The sequence below is a fragment of the Puma concolor genome, chromosome B1, assembly GCF_028749965.1.
Source record: "Puma concolor isolate L17-30 chromosome B1, mPumCon1.1.hap2, whole genome shotgun sequence".
NCBI classification, from domain to species: domain Eukaryota; kingdom Metazoa; phylum Chordata; class Mammalia; order Carnivora; family Felidae; genus Puma; species Puma concolor.
In genome coordinates, this window is record NC_141670.1 from 74,909,952 (window position 1) to 74,927,324 (window position 17,373).

Genomic DNA, 17,373 nt, shown 5'->3' on the forward strand with positions numbered 1-17,373 from the left:
CATGATCTCACAGTCTGTGGGTTCAAGCCCTACTTCAGGCTCCGTGCTGACAGCTCAGAGCCTGGAACCTGCTTTGGATTCTGTCTCCCTCCCCCTCTGCCCCTCCCCACTCACACTCTGTCTCTCTCTCTCTCTCAAAAATAAATAAACGTTTAAAAAAAAAAAAAAAAGAAAGCCAGTTGAAACTATCTTCTTTGGAAGGATATGACATAGTGATACCCTATTATTTGTACATTTATCATCAGGTTCCTTTACAACCAAACCTCCAGAGGCCTGTCTGGACGTAATCTTTAGATGTTGTGAGTACTGCTCGAAATGCTTGGCTGTTAGCTTGATGGAATATAAAAAACTGTATTGTAGGGGAGCCTAGGTGGTTCAGTCAGGTAAGTGTCCAACTTCAGCTCAGGTTATATCTCGAAGTTGGTGAGTTTGAGCCCCACATCAGGCTGTCTGCTCTCAGCATGGAGCCCACTTTGGATCCTCTGTCCCCCTCTCTCTCTCTGCCTATCCCCTGCTCGTGTTATCTCTATCTCAAAAATAAATAAAATATTTTAAAAATAAATGAATAAATAAACCCCTAACCTCTAAAAAAAACTTTTATTGTAATGAATTTAATTTTAATTAAATTTTGGAACCTAAAGACAATATTTGCAGCGAGGTCCCTTTCTAGTTCTTCACCCCCTAGAAATGTGACCACCCTGATGCCAGAAGGTCTGTCCTGTGATTCTTTAAGGATTATAAGCATATTGCTTTGGGTCTATTTGGACTTCTAAATATATTTGCTAGACATACATGTCATGATTTTCCAAATTCCTGCTTAAGATACATCCTAAATGCTCACCTGATTATTAGCATCGTAAACAACAAAAATTTCACTATGCTTTTCTCACTTTTATAAACAGTTTGTTTGAGGTATTGGTATCTTCCCCGTATTGTAGAACATTCCTTCATTTCCCTTTACTAAAAAAGCAAACAATACATAAACATTCACTCTGGAAATGGAGAAAACAAGCTTTATTATAATGATTTGAGATTTTGTGCATGGTAAAGGTATACGCATGAATCTTGTTTCTCCTATGTTTCAAGACAGAATTAATTTAAAGTTTTATTGTAGACTAAAGCATCCAAAATACTGTGGTACATATGTAGCTACGGACATACAAACACTTTGATGCACAGCGTTCATTCTTTTCTTTAAATAGGCAGTCAGCATTTCGATTCATAAAAGAACAAATGAGAATATATCAGTATCAATGTCAGAGCGCGCAAGACTTAGTGTTCTATACACAAAACGTATGAAACAGACCTAAAAAGATGGAATGTACAAAATTTAAAAAGAAACAAAGGAAGCAGAAATCCTTTATACTCATACATAGGATTGAAAGGCTATAGAATTGAAAATGATATAAAGAATTCTATTACAAGAATACACTCTGTTGATGACAGAACATTCCCATGTCATAAAGCAAAAGCATTGAGTTTAAGGCTGTGTTGCTTTTGAAAGTTAATGGACGTGCTGTACATTCATTGGGACAACATAGCCAATTTATTAATCTATTTTAGAATATTAATAGCTTTCATACATTCTCCACAAACAGACCACACAATCACTGCCACACAGTTCATCTTCAGAAAGTTTAAGATTAACATCATGATTTGTAGCTTACTGTCATTTAAAACAAAACAAAAAAATCATTTATTTATACCAAACAAATCTTTAATGGGCACTTAGTTTCCTTTATGGCAATACTAGATTCCTAGTTATCAAAAATATTAAAATAATTGTAAAGTTTAAAACCCTGCAACATTTACAGAATGCAACAGTATTACGACTTTCGATTTTAAGCAAAATTAGATGATGTTCTCAAGCAAACAGCTTCAATGTTCTCCTACCTGGAAATGTCTTGTTGTTAAATTAGTAAACTAAAAATGCTCCTCCCTTTCCAGAAGCTGGTGAATAGGGAGGATACTATAGAGTCCAAATGTACAAAAAGGTTTTTCCCTTTTGAAGTAATCTGCACATTGCCTAATATTTATTTGCTATTTCCTCCAATTAACTCAGTAGGTATTAGCAAAGCATTTATGTGAATCCTTCCATGTTAAGGATCCATAGACACTTGCTAGTATACTGCTATTCCAGTCAACTTCATGTGAGGACATACCCTGTATATTTAGTAGTAGAAGCAACTGTGTTCTAGTTGCATGGACCTGTAGTATTTATTTCTCTCAAATCTAGTCAAAGAGTAAATTAAAATAAGGAAACTTGGGGATTTGTTTAGTTACTGGAGACTAAAGTTTGATCAAGATACTAAGTACCATTTTAAAAAATGGTGAACAGTCATAAAGGCTTTTTATTCACGTGTTTCTGGATGGCCAGGTCACCACGTCCCCCAAGCCCAGCAGGGGAGGTCTGTTTTGGAGGGAATGCATTGTCACTGACCTTTACATTCAAACTGGCAATATGCTGCCGTAAGTGCCCAGGGGACATCTGAATGGGTAATTTCTCAGTGCTACTTATCATGAACGTATGACAGGTTCTGTACACTTGACAAAGAGAAATCAAACAATAATGATAGCTCAGGAAAAAAAAAATCACTTATTTTAATATCCTTCTCAGTTTACCAGAAACCATTTTCCAGAGAATGTGACAAAATTTCATGTAAATCTTGTCTACTCTATCTTATCAGCAGCACTTTCCCTCCTCAAATATGCTCATCAAGAAATACAGTAAATGCTAATATGTATCCAAATGTGAAATGTTATCTATACTTTACCATACATGATTATATATTTTGGAGGGGAAAATACAGTGTTTCTTAGAGTGCCCACAACATGTGTTTTAGTAACAGATAGTGGAACAAGTCTGAATCAAACTATCTATTCTTCCATTCCAATTTGTGCCAATACTGACAGATTAAAAAAAAAAAATAGCCTCATATTCAATATATTATTGAGATACCCAGCCCGATATGGTAGGACGGCTAGTTAATTTCTAAATTCACAAGTATAATTTCAATGTTGTGCAAAAAACACTTTTAAGTCAACTAGTCTTAAGACCAATAGCCTGTGACAGAATCTAAACAGGAAGCCACTTTTACTTGTGAAAACAAACAGAAGTTATTTTAACAAATTTAAAAGGTTTTCTTTTAAACGGTCTAGGACCTATCAAAGGTCTAGCTTATCTTTTATGCAGAATGTTAGTAAAGGGCAAAATGAAATTCCCTCCCTAGAGTGTAAGCTCCAAGCAGGCAGGGATTTTTGTCTCTTTTGTCTATTGCTGTATCCCCAGTGCCTAAAATAGTGCCTGGCACCTAGTAAGCACTCATTAAATACGAGTGTTTGAATTCAAAGACTTAGTTCGCTGATGTTAGGAAACAGTATTTTATTTAACATCCAAAAATGCTATTGAATTTTATAACTTTATCACAGTCTCAAATATTTTGAAAACTCTACCTAACTAAAAAAAAAAAAAAAAGAAAAAAGAAAAAGAAATTCTAAATCTAAATGTAAATCTTCCTGAAAACATTTTTTTTTGAGAGGTTGATTTGGGCATAATAAATTTGACAGACAATTGGAAGTAGCTAGATTTCCCTTCTAAATGTAAAAAAGTCCTATTTTAAGAGAATGACTGGGTTATAAATTAAGCAATAAACATCACATATAATTATACATATGGGAAATGTTTTCTTATAGTACAGTTCTAAGGTGCTTTCAGTGAAAAAGATCCCAAAGTCATATCAAAGATGCCAAACATGACATCCTATTTGGTAGAACTGAGTAGAAAATTAAACAGTGGAAACAGACCACGTCTTACCTTACAGTATCAAAGACAGATTAACAATTGACTAAATTTTTCTTCACATTTCTCAAAACCCATTTATACTTAGTTTAAATTAAGAGTAACTGAAGTTCAACGTTTCCTTTTCTTTCAACCTGTTTTCATTTTGTTTTTGCTTTTGAAAGCACAGAAGGCCATTTTCTGACTAAAAGTCAGCCAATACCATCATTCCTAGAAAATGGTGAAAATTATACCTGTTTTAGGGCTTGCTCTACTAGGGACGGCTTTAAACTGCTCAGTAAAGGGATGTGCTGGACGATGCTTCTGTCTTTCAGAGTGCTGCCTATTTCAATACACCAAAGGTTCAGCTATATATATATATATATATATATATGATACATTCTACCTTACCCTAATCATGTATACATAGTCCTTTAATGCCTCTACTATTCATTAGACAATGATAAATAACCGTAACATGCCCTTAACCTGTAATGCTTTCGAGATAACACGACTTTGGTAACACTTGCTTTCTAAGGGGAAACCATTAATCAATCACATGCCTTTGGCTGACACCATCCGTCCTCCAAAGGGCTACTTATGGCTCTCTGTCCTAGGACACTGGCGTCCTACTACATGTGCTGACATTTTGCAGGAGGTAAAGCTTTCGCTTTCGTGAAGTGGAAGAGGAGAGACACGTGAGAACATGGCACATAAAATGTGACTTTTTCTTGACCACTTGCCAGTGCACTAATCTGGAGTTGAGGGGGGCTGTTTGTTTACCAAAAGGTAGCATTGCTATTGTAATATGCTTTTTAAGCATTCGGAATTTCAGGTTTCCCTGAAAATGGACTCTGTTTTTTGATACAAGGGGAGCAGGAGAGAAAAGGTGAGAACACACAAAAAGGATCTTTGATCTAACCCAGAAAGGATGGGATATGTGCAGTGGTTTTTAAGTGCTAAACTCAAGAGGCCTGCCTAATCACACCTGGGAGGGTTTTGCAAGACAGTTTTATTTTCTCCTAATTTACATGTAGTTATTGATAACCAAAAAAATGTCACATGAGTTAAGACCGACTGTAAAAGTGAGGTTAGAAGATCCCCCGGGTCTTGTAATTGAAGTTAAATAAAGTACAACAGATTCTGTTTTTGTTTTGTTTTGTTTTGTTTTGTTTTGTTTTGTTTTTGGAGGCTCTGCACAAAAGCTACCATTCACGGGATTAACAAACACCTTTAAATATTCTAGGTTTTTTTTAGTGCTTGCTTGATTTGCAAAATCAGTTCAACTACATAAATCCCTGTCCTAGAAGCCATAGTTCACAGGTGTGAAACGCTGCGTTTTCCAAAGATTCAGTAGAAGGGATTTCCTTCTTTCAAACCCTAAAGGCGAATTACAGAAATCAGATATGCAGTTTTTAAGGAAATTGTTACATTCAGAAATCACCTTGGAAAGTTCGCCAATGATTCCTTCTAGCATGAAAAGTCTAGGGTAATCTGGTCCCGCGTCGAGAAATCCCTTCCAGTTTATAGTGCAAGACCTTTGGGAGAGGGGGGTCCATCTGCCCACCACTACTGTAAGTACCGGTAGACCTTGAAACAGTGGTTTCCAGAGTCTGCAACCACAACGTGACCATCTGAAGTCAGGGCCAGGCCCTGGGGGCCATACAGTGGGTCGGCAGATGTGTTAATGTAGGACAAAAATGATCCACTTCCATCAAAAACCTGTAAAAAATATAAAGTCAGAGTGTTACAGGAAAAGTTAGAGTAGTATGATGAAACAGGAGTTAGAAAACCCTTAATGCTCATATTGTCAATACAAAAGCATGCGTGTAACCCAACAGGTTCGTTTAGGTAATGATCATATATCCGATCCTTCACTCCACTTACCTTGCTTTTCCTCCTTTCACTCTCTATCCCTCAGAGTCACTGACAAGGAGCATGCCATTGGCCACCAGACCTCATTTACATTCTTAACAGTGGTCAGTTTGAGGGGAATAGTCTTCAGTGGTGCCTGAAAATGAAGGACCCTTGTCTCCTACTCTCAGCCTTCATTTTCCACACTTCCAGCCTCACATCCCTCTTTTATCCCCAATCACAAGACAGAAAAATCAGCCACTAGACCACAAAGGAATGGTTCTGAGTCATAATATACAATGAGAAAATAAAGATCTTTTTTCCTTTTCATTTTTTAAAAATTAATTTATTAGAAAAAAAATTTTTTTTATTATATGAAATTTATTGTCAAATTAGTTTCCATACAACACCCAGTGCTCATCCCAAAAGATGCCCTCTTCAATGCCCATCACCTACCCTCCCCTCCCTCCCAACCCCCATCAACCCTCAGTTTGTTCTCAGTTTTTAAGAGTCTCTTATGCTTTGACTCTCTCCCACTCTAACCTCTTTTATTTATTAGAAAACATTTTTAACGTTTATTTTTGACAGAGAGAGAGAGAGAGAGAGAGAGAGAGACAGCGCATGAGTGGGGGGAGGGGCAGAAAGAGAGGGAGACACAGAATCCAAAGCAGGCTCCAGGCTCTGAGCTGTCAGCACAAAGCCTGACACGGGGCTCAAACTCACAGACCTCGAGATCATGACCGGAGCCGAAGTCAGACGCTCAACCGACTGAGCCACCCAGGCGCTCCCTTTCCATTTTTTTAAAAATGTTTATTTATTTTTGAGAGAAAGAGAGCACGCGCGAGTGGGAAGGGGCAGAGAGAGACGGAGACACAGAATCCAAAGCAGGCCCCAGGCTCCGAGCTGTCAGCACAGAGCCTGATGTAGGGCTTGAACCCATGAACCCTGAGATCATGACCTAAGTCCAAGTCAGATGCTTAACCGACTGAGTCACCCAGGCACTTCCTTTTCAGAAAAGAAGGAGTTATAAGAAGTCAATAACTTGGAGCGCCTGGGTGGCTCTGTGGGTTAAGCGTCCGACTTCGGCTCAGGTCATGATCTCACAGTTCGTGAGTTCAAACCCGCGTTGGGCTCTGTGCTGACAGCTCAGAGCCTGGAGCCTGTTTCAGAGTCTGTGTCTCCCTCTCTCTCTGCCCCTCCCCTGCTCACGCTCTGTCTCTCTCTGTCTCAAAAATAAATAAACATTAAAAAAAATTAAAAAAAAAAAAAAAGAAGTCAATAACTCAACATGTACATTTGTGGGTTTTCTAGAATATTTTGTTTTTAAGTAATCTCTACACCCAGTGTGGGGCTCAAACTCACAACCCTGAGATCAAGATTCACACACTCTACCATCTCAGCCAGCCAGGCGCCCCACAACATGTACATCTGGATATGAAGTAGTCTTCTTTTGGGCTAGAAGCTTCTCCCATGATGAAATACAAGGAACATTTTTCTTTCACAAGGCCCAGGCTGGTTTCTTTTGACCATTCTGTTTGGCCCATAGGTGTTTCACAAGGCAGTGTGACTAGGCAGGTGCTAGGAGGGCCACAATACAAACAGCTAAACACCTGTAGTCTATAGAACTGCTTTGTGAACTTGGTTCCCAGTCTGGCTTCTAGCTTTCCAACACAATAGAATAGCTCTTTCAAATGTAGATGTACATTAGCATAATTAAGCAAGATAAATATAATGGAGAAATAAAAGCATTTATAGTCTCAGTCCTTTTTCTGGGAAGTAATACCAGTATCACATTCAAACGGCTAAATACTACTGTCTTCACAAAGACACCTGGATGCTACCTGATTTAACCCGTGCATTCTGAGGTCTCAGAAATTCGGCACAGGGCCATATTGGCAAGGATGAATAACCCTGTCTGCACATGTATGTTTAGATTCTTCTGGGAAGAGAAATTGAGAAAAGAATAGTCTCTTAGTCTGGGGATTCAAAACCTTTGTTCTTAATTTAGAGAAAAATCTACTTTTTTTGTCTGGAAACAACTACAGACCTCAAAATAATGTTTTAATTCTTTTTTTCCAGAATGTAACCACTTTTATTATTTTTTATACCCAATTAAAATGGCAAATGCCATCATGACACCATTAATCCTAAACCATGAAAATATATTTAAATTCATTATTATATTTAAAATGTTTTTGTTCACTTTTAATTTTGAAATAATTATAGATTCATAGGAAGTTCCAAGGACAGTACAGAGAAATTCTGCGTACCTTTCACCTAGTTTGGCAGAATACTCCCGTAACACCATTCGAGTCTAGAGATTTATTTTTGGGGAGTTTTAAAATTATTAACTACATTTCCTTAACAGTTGTTGGGGTATTCAGGTTATTTATTTTATATTGAGTGAGTTGTGGAATTTGTACTTTTTGAGAAATTGGTCCATCTCATCTAAATTGTCAAAAATGCGCACGTAGAGTTCACAGAACTTCCGTATGCCTGCGGAGTCTGTGATGATATTAGCACTTTGTGTCTTTTCCTTTAGCGGTCTCGTTAGAGGCCTGTCATCTTAATGATCATTCCAAGGAACCACCTTTCTGTTTTACTGCTCTTCTCTATTGTTTGCCTTGCACTACACTGATTTCTGATCCTATCTGCACTATTTCCTCCGGCCTGTTTGCTTTCAGGCTGTTCTGCTCCTCTACTTCCGGCTTTTTTGAGGTAGGAGCTGGGATTCGTGATCTCTGACTTTCTAATGTAAGCACTTAGTGCCAGTAAGTTCCCTCTCATGTAGAATGGTGGTTGTCAGGGCTGAAAGTGGGGGAAATGGGGAGAAGTTGGTCAAAGGGTATAAACTTCCAGTTAAAAGATGAATAAGTTCTGGGGATCTAATGCGTTGTATGGTGATTATAGTTAATAAAACAATTTTATATACTTGAAAATTTTGCTAAGAGAGGAGATCTAAATGTTCTCACCACAAAAAAGAAATGGTAGTAACGTGACGGTGACAGAGGTATTCGCTAAAGCTATGGTGGTAATCATTTTGCAATATATGAGTGTATCGAATCATATTACACACCTTAAACTTACACAATGTATATGCCAATTATATCGCAATAAAGCTGGGGGAAAAACCTTCCTCTCAGGACCCTCTTAGCTGCACACCACAAACTTTGATACGCTATATTTGTACTTTCATTCAGGCCAGTATATTTTAAATTTTTCCTTGGGACTTCCTCTTTGACTCAGGTTATTCAGCAGAATAATGTTTTTAAATGCATAAAAAAAAATACGTGGGATTATAAAGGAAAACAATCATTATTAAAACATAGTTATCAAAATTGTACAAAACTGCGATATAGTAATATGTGTGCTTTTTATTTTTTTATTTTTTTTCATTTTCTTAATGTTTACTTATTTTTGAGAGAGACAGAGACAGAATGCGAGTGGGTCGGGACAGACAGAGAGGGAGACACAGAATCTGAAACAGGCTCCAGGTTCTGAGCTGTCAGCACAGAGCCTGATGTGGGGCTCGAACTCACGAGCTGCAAGATCGTGACCTGAGCTGAAGTCGGACGCTCAACCGACTGAGCCACCCAGGCGCCCCAATATGTGTGCTTTTTAAACCAACACATTAAATAACAAGAAATGGTGATGTATCCATCTCATCTAAATTGTCATGTAACACTGACTGGTTCTGAAAGAGTGATGAGCATATGACAATTCAAGACCTCTGCAACCATGATTCCTCTTGGTGACAAAGTTATAGGTGTTCCTAAAACTACGGTGATTGTTGCCTATATTCATAATTAAAGAAAATGAGTTTTTAGTTGGAAGCTAGTAAAAACAGTAATATAATATTTTGGTTCAATGGATGGACCTCTCGATTTCTATCCACAAACACTTTTGTGTTAAAAATTCCCAATTCAGAGGTTTTCACTCTGGTAACCTGTTGATGTTTTTCTCCTCCACCTCTACTCCACTTCTCCTCCACCTTAGTTTAGCACTTCTCCTGAGACCGAACCAATGAACCTAACCAATGAACAATGGAAAACATCCCAGTTGGGAGACAGCCAATTCTTCACTTCCAACAAACACCCGTCACTCTAAACAAATACATTAGCGTTACATGAGTTTACCTGGATCCTGCTGTTTCCCCAATCTGCTACAATGATGTTTCCATTTGAATCCACTGCTACACCTGTTGGAGCATTAAACTGCCCATTTCCTTCTCCATTTGAGCCAAACTTCAACATGAATTCTCCCTCCTGATTAAACACCTGTATGAGATATTTTTAAATGATTTTATTTTAAACCAAAAATAGTTGAGCCAACATTACGGGTTTTAAAAAAATATGTATCTCAGCAGATTTTTTATTATGAGTTAAGACATTCTAAAAAAAAAAACAAAAAAAATCTACAAAGTAGACCCCTGTATTACTTATGGTTCCCCAATTTACTATATAAATTTGATTTATCATTTGTTAAATCAGTTCTTATTTCTAGCTCCTATCTGGTTATTGAATACCTATATGAAAAATACTTTTGTTATAAATTATAAAATATATAGGAATATAAGGCAGGATAAGAAAGTGGAGCTATAATTTTCAACAGTATTATTATTCCTGCCTTTGAATAAATAGCTAAATTTCAAGAACAGAAATATTACTATTTCTAACAGGAGGGATGATCAAAGTTGGATCAGGACCATGGAGCTTTTTGTTAGGCTGGGTGCTCAGAATTTATTACCATTTTACAAAGTCAACATGAGAAAGAGCAAGTTGGACTTCACACTTATAAGGGAATATAAGGGAAAAGTGTGTGTGTGTGTGTGTGTGTGTGTGTGTGTGTGTATGGCACAGGTGAGGAACAACAGAAGGGCTTTTTAATATATTTTTTTCAGAATATATATTTAGTTAAAATAGGTTATATGACTCTAAGGCTTTGATGGATGCAGCATACTGAGGGGAGAGGGCTGAGAGAAGTTGGGGAGGTACACAGAATTCTTCAGCAAATTCTCTAATATATGATCTAGACAAGCAATAGCTTGTTGTGGTTAATTAAATATTCTTATTAATGGAGTGTTAAAGTACATGTATCAAATACAGATTACTGATTTGGAGAGAAATAAATTGTTATTACGTGGTTATTTGTAAGCTACAGTAAGCATAATTTTATCTTGATTCAGATGGTATTTAATGGCTGTGAAGTATCTCCAGGATATTATTTTAAGCTTCCATTATGATGCAGCCAACATATGTTGAAGGACCCATTAACAAATCAAAACGTATTACATGCAAAGCCATGAGAGTAAGGGTTCCTGAAACGTGGAACAGAGGGAGTTCACCATATCCGAGTGCAGACCTAATTTGAGAATGATCTCAGGGCCTTTTACAGATTCTCCTACTGCCATCTCTGTGATCATGAAAGATTAAAATGACTCTCTTTCTTTTAGTTATGTACATTGGAGAAGCAAAGGGAGACAAACCATCTCTAAAGGCTAAACTCCCTTTAAGATAAAGAAAAAGAATCATGACTGTTTCTTGAATTAATTACATAACTTGCCAGCTAAGCAAGCTACCTCTTTGGTTCTGTGGAAAGGACGAGACAAGAACTAGCTTTGGCTAAGATTATTTTTTAAAAATCTTTCCTGACTCCTTTTATCTCCTTTCACACAGAACGTTCTTGTTTTAAAGGCCAATGAAACTGTTTGTATGCTGGTGAGGACACAATTTCTTACTCTCTGATCTTTTCCCTTAATAAGTCCTACCAATAATCTTTTTGTTTGTTTGTATTTATTTCTCTGAAGAGGTGTGTTTTCCTTGGCCTACTGCAAAAAACACAAATGCTTCTGCCCCATTTTGTAATGATGCAGAATGCCAAATTTAGTTGTTTTGCAATGAAAACAAAATACACACTGAAAATGGCTAAAGAACTTAGACCATTTGTTAGCCCCGACCTATAGGCACAGTTTTTACATTTACCAATAGAGAAATGAATTGAATCCAGAACCACTGCTAACTGCCACGTGTCACAGGGGAAACAAAAGCCCAACTATTCCATAAAAGCTATATGGCAACAGCTGCCAAACAGAAGAGAAAAAACACTGGTTTTCTTAAATAAGAGGGAAACTGAGTTCAAATTAGTAAAATAATCTACCTCCGCTATACTGAAAACTTGAAGAGTTTTCAGAATCTTAATAATTACAAATTTCTTGTAGCTTCTATTTTTCCCACCTAAAATGTCATTTAATTGCTTATAAATTATTCAGATGAAAACATATTAAGAGGCAGATGCATGAGCTGAAATAGTTTTTACAGCTTTGCTTCTCATCCAAGTTTTTATAGCAAGTTTTTATCACTTGGATGATAATCCTTTCCTGATTTCAAAATTCTGCTCACCTCAAATACCACCTCCACTTGGAAGTCTTCCCTGATGGTCTTAGTTACAGAAATCTGCTCTTTGTTTTCTTCTGGATACTTATAGAACTTTATATGTACCTATATTAAAATAATAATTTATTGCTATCTGCCTTGCATTTTGATTACTTACATATGTCTTATTTCCTTCTACATTGTCAGCCAGGGCTGGTAACTAGGAGTCCTCCCACATACCAATGCCAGTTGATTCATAAAGGCTGCCTGGAGCATTGGGACGGAAAGGCTCTGAGGCCACAGTTGCGCTTAGTAGAAAAGAGCAACTTGATTAATAGGACTGTCTTCCGGTGGGGGTGGGCAGCATCTATACCAGGCGTTTGCTGGCCTTTGCTGATCCATATGAGTTATCTTCTGGTTAAATGCCCTGTAGTTAAATGATTCCCCTATTAAGTGAGTGAAGGATAGGAAGTCTGAGGACAGCCTATGTTATCGTTAAGCTCATCACACAGGACTGTTACAGCACCCCCGGCGGGGGGGGGGGGGGGAGGGGGGGCAGTCCAGAGCCCAGTCCCTTCTGCCTCTGCTGTTTCCCTCCTCCCCAGCACTACTCTTCCCAACGTCTTCTTCCGTTTACCAAGACACCTCCTGTAGAGAGACAGGATTTGCAGCTTACAGACACTGAGGGAGGTAGGGGAGTGGGGAATGAGCTCCCCCACTATGGCAGCAACTCCAGAGACACAACGTGGCAGGAAGCAGCCTGAGAAGCAAGCAATGGTGGGCATCCTTTCCCCTCTTCCTGCCCCATCAGGGGCAGGCCCACTATGCCCTACACTTTGCATCCACCAAAAAAAGCTCAAAACCATTCCATTTACTTGGGTTAAATGTATCTTTTGGGACAACCTGGGGGAAATGAAGTGGTGATGGGCTCAGGAGAGTGCCTTTGGGTGTTGAAATCCTATCCCTACATAGCTATTCCAGTCACCAACACTGACAACTTTGGTTGCCCGATGGTTGTCTCTAAGTGCAAACTTTAGTCACTGGCATACGCCACTTATGCTGTTTCCTTCTTACCCTTCCTTTAAAAAGGCCTCACCTTAAAAAATTTTAACGAATTTACTTACAAGGAAAACATTGTATCACTTCTGTAAGTGCAAACCAGTACCACTTGATGTAAACAGAGGGTAACCCTAAAAATAAACACATGACTCTTAAAATGGAAATGTCTGGGGCGCCTGGGTGGCTAAATCGGTTAAGCGGCCGACTTCGGCTCAGGTCATGATCTCGCGGTCCGTGAGTTCGAGCCCCGCGTCGGGCTCTGTGCTGACAGCTCGGAGCCTGGAGCCTGTTTCAGATTCTGTGTCTCCCTCTCTCTGACCCTCCCCTGTTCATGCTCTGTCTCTCCCTGTCTCAAAAATAAATAAAGTTAAAAAAAAAAAAAAAGTCTGCCAGTGCACTGCCCAGGGCCACCTGGCGTGCCTTCAGTGGAACATGCACCCCACCTTAGGAACCGCGGTCTAGAATGTAATTAAACATTTTCTCGTTTCAGTAAGTCACAAATTTGTTTTCATTTCTGGATGTCCTGATTTGCTCATAATAAATCTCAAATCTTTCTTCCCCCTACACCTAGTAAGAAAGATGTACTACACTGCTCGGCGGAGGGGAAGGGGCACTGTATTCTGGGGAACACCAAGTGTGCGAAAGCATTCTCTAAAGTATGAGACATCTATAGGAATGTATACTAGGGCTATTTCCCTCACAAAATCTGCACAGATTTTAGATATTAGCGGAGTTCGGATATCTAACTTTGTTTGAAAGGCCTTATGATGCAGATAATTGAAAAAGTGATCTTGTTTTAATGTATTGAATAGAGGCAAAATATTAAGTTTTGGAAAGTTCTGCCTCTCTAAGTTCAAGCAACTGCTTTTTCAAATTTAATTTTTAAGTCATCTCCATTTATAGCTATTTCAAATTAAAAAACTTGTCGCCACCACATTTTGTTTGATTTTCTGACTCTCCCAACTCTGTGGGTCCAAACTAAAACCTGCATCTTTAGGGAGAAGCAAAGTGTACTTTCAGGTTCATTCCTTTAGTTCCTGTGCATATATGGGAGTATTACATTATTTTCTCTCAGTCTGATTTCTCAATAACAGCAGTTAAAAGTGAACAATAAATGGTGTGTTTATAGTACCTTGACAGAATGATTATGGAAATCTGTAACAATAATCTCATTATTGCTATTTACAGCTGCAAAATGGGGACCTGCAATAAAGATGAAAAACATATGTGACTACTGTTAACAATAAAAATGATTACAACAACGTAGCAGTTACAAAATTCAACATATTAGTTATTTAAGAAAGAACAAAGAATTATAGACTCGGTTCTTGAAAGATCATTCGGCTAGAACTCTGGCTCTAGATGGCCTAGGTCCTCTATCATTCTACACTCAGGACTGTCTACTCTGGCTTCTTTTACATCAAGCTAAGAGTGCCAGCAGCCTTAACGAAGCGGAACGAGCAATAAGCATCAGAATTCATTCTCTGCAGCACCATCTGAAAGTCACATCTGCCAGCTTCTCTGAGTACATGTTAGTCCCTTTAGGGAGGATGTGGGGAGTCTTAGTACTGGGAAAAAAGACGCCCATATGTAATATTTTTTTAAAAAGTAGAGCAGAAACCCATATTTTGTAATTTGGGGTGACATTCAGAACCTGGCAGAACTGGAGACAAAGCACAAAAATGATTATGCAAATTATTGTCAAATGCCGAAAGCATCCTTTTAAAAAGAAAATTTAATGTACCGTTTTCAGCCTCTTCTTGCAGATGTTAAAAACTAAGTCAGCCTGTGCTTGCAAAGTGGTACACCAGAAAGAGAAGTAACAGAACTGCCCTTCCTGTACTCAGCAAATTTTCTAAAGTCCTGCTCTCTTACCATCATCTAGAAAGGTGAAAAAAATTCTCATTCCGAAGCTCTTTCTAATACAAAGCTACAGCTAGGTAGAAATTGGAGTTACTCCACTGTTCCTCAAACATTTTTATTTTAAATTTTATGTTTTACTTAATATTCAAAGATTTGACTTCTGAGCTGTAAACTGCTGTCAATAAAAACCACACACGGACCGCAGTTCAACTTACTGCTGGCGGAGTAATTGAGAAGCATCTCATCATGCTTTTGCTTAGATTTTATCCCCAGTATCTTTCCTAAAGCCGGAAAACACACTGGGGATTAAGGCATCTTCCACATGCTCCAACATCATGCAAATGTGAGCAGAAGAAGCGTAAAAAAGGGGGTTTACATATTACCATCGAGTGTACCTGCAAACTGCCTGTCCCCATTTCCTCGGCTACCAAACCTGGTGACTATTTTCCCATTTGGCTGGAAAATAAACACGCAGCACGCCTTGTTGTCCACCACAATGATGTGCCCGTTGCGGTCCACAGAGACTCCTTTGGGCCCCATCAACTTTCCTGATCCGATTTTTGTCTGTTAGAAACAAGTACAGAAAATGAAGTTTAAAACACTACAGAACATGAAGACAGACACCTGTTTTAGTAAACACTTACTTGAACCTTCAAATGGGGGTGCACAGCTACTCATATGTCACAATGATGTCCTGTTTTTGTCACATCCATTATCTGCTACTAAGATTTATGTGAAATCCTTACTTTTTAAGAGGATCACCACCAAGAATGTTCTAGAATCCCCTTAACTGGGGTCACAGTTCCCTTGTAAAGATGCAGTGTGGTGTGGCAAAAGATCACTGGGTCAGGAGTAGGAAGGCTGTTCTATGCCTGTCGCTTGTTTTAGACACATCTGGTATAGCACAAATGGATTTGATTTCCTTACGCTTCAGATTCCTTATATATTTAAAAATGTAAAAAAAAAACAAAAACAAAAAAAAACCTTTAGTAACTTCCAAAGGCATTTTTGGGATAGGTACTAAGTAAAACAATGTAGATAAAGTGCTTAGTGTAGAGTATAGCACATATTAAGTAGTCATTAAAGGGAAGCCACCATCATCGTTATTGTAGATCATAATATCAAAACTGCCAAGAGTCTGCCATTGAACTTTACCAGTGTTAAGTTCCATGGAGGCAGGAGTTATGTCTGTTTTGTCTACTACTGTGTACCCAGACCCAGCATACTTCTTGGTGCCTAACCAGGTAGTCAACAAGTATTAGCCGAATACATTAATTTTAAAAGTCTAGCATTATTTCGGGTAACCCTGATGATTGAATGGTTCCAGATTTCAGTATTTTAAAATGGGAGAAAAGCATTAGATTTCTATCAAGCACATACCATATGCATTTGAAGTCTTACTCATTTTTCCGAGTAGACTATATAAATGCCTGTTTGCTAGGAGATGCTTATCTTATATCCTTCCATTTATAGCTCCATTATAAAGTACTTTACTCATTCACCCATTTATTTACTAATTCTGCAAACATTTGGTGGGTGATAGAGCACCCACTGTGTGGCTAATGACTCCAGGCACTGAGTAGACACAGACAAGTAAGACCAGCCCCTCTCCTGGAGGATGTCTCAGTCATACTGCAGAGACAAACACGTTCACTGGGTCCTGTTTAATGTGCCTGGTATTGAGTGTTTGGTAAATCTGAGAGAATTCAAATAGGCTATCCTAGAAGCCATAGAGAACAAAAACTTAATGCAACAGGTCACTATAAACAAGGAAGGAGGAGCACCCAACGTGAGGAAGCAGCCAGAAAGAGTGCCTGGTGAGGGGGATGCACGAACCACAGAGGCTTAGAGAGTCAAGTAGATCTCTATGTGTCTTTATAAATGTTTTCTCAGATATATTAAACAAAGCGAGGTACTGAACAGTGAGTATAGTCTGAGCCCACCTGAATGAAATGTGTTTATATATGTATACATACATATTCCTGGAAGAGACCAGTAAGAAACCATTGATATTAGTGGTGGTAGGAGAAACTCTTACTTTTCATTTTATACTCATCTGTAGGGTTATTTTAAATACTTTTTTAAAGGTTTGTTTGTTGCGAGAGAGAGAGAGAGAGAGAGAGAGAGAGAGAGAGCGCGCGCGCGCGCAAGTGTTGGGGGTGGGGGGTGGAGAGAATCCCAAGCAGGCTCTGCACTGTCAGTGAGAGACCAATGCGGAGCTTGAACTCACGAACTGCGAGATTATTACCTGAGCTGAAGTCAGATGCTTAACCAACTAAGCCACCCAGGTGCCCTTAGCATCAAATACCTATTTGCATGTATTACTTTTTAAATTAAAAATTTTAATTCCAAAATAATTTCATTACCCTAGGTTCTGTTTTAGTCCCCTTATTTTCTCTCTATATATTAGTGCTGCCTGATAGAAATATAACATGAGCCATGTATGTA

The 17,373-nt window shown here is 38.4% G+C and overlaps 1 protein-coding gene across 14 annotated transcripts in view; it reads right to left on the reverse strand.

The window, feature by feature from the left end:
* Positions 1-999: 999 nt before the first annotated feature.
* Positions 1,000-17,373, reverse strand: part of TRIM2 (tripartite motif containing 2) — a 163,924-nt gene continuing 147,550 nt past the window's right edge. For 13 of the 14 annotated variants that reach the window (XM_086704077.1, XM_086704078.1, XM_086704072.1 and 10 more), the window contains 4 exons: positions 15,309-15,489; positions 14,195-14,265; positions 9,769-9,909; positions 1,000-5,500 (listed from right to left, as the gene is read on the reverse strand). In XM_086704077.1, the coding sequence (XP_086560203.1) occupies positions 5,348-5,500; positions 9,769-9,909; positions 14,195-14,265; positions 15,309-15,489 (546 nt within the window). In that variant the 3' untranslated portion in view covers positions 1,000-5,347. The remainder of the gene's footprint in view (positions 5,501-9,768; positions 9,910-14,194; positions 14,266-15,308; positions 15,490-17,373) is intronic. The other variant, XM_025921392.2, reaches the window with a different exon arrangement.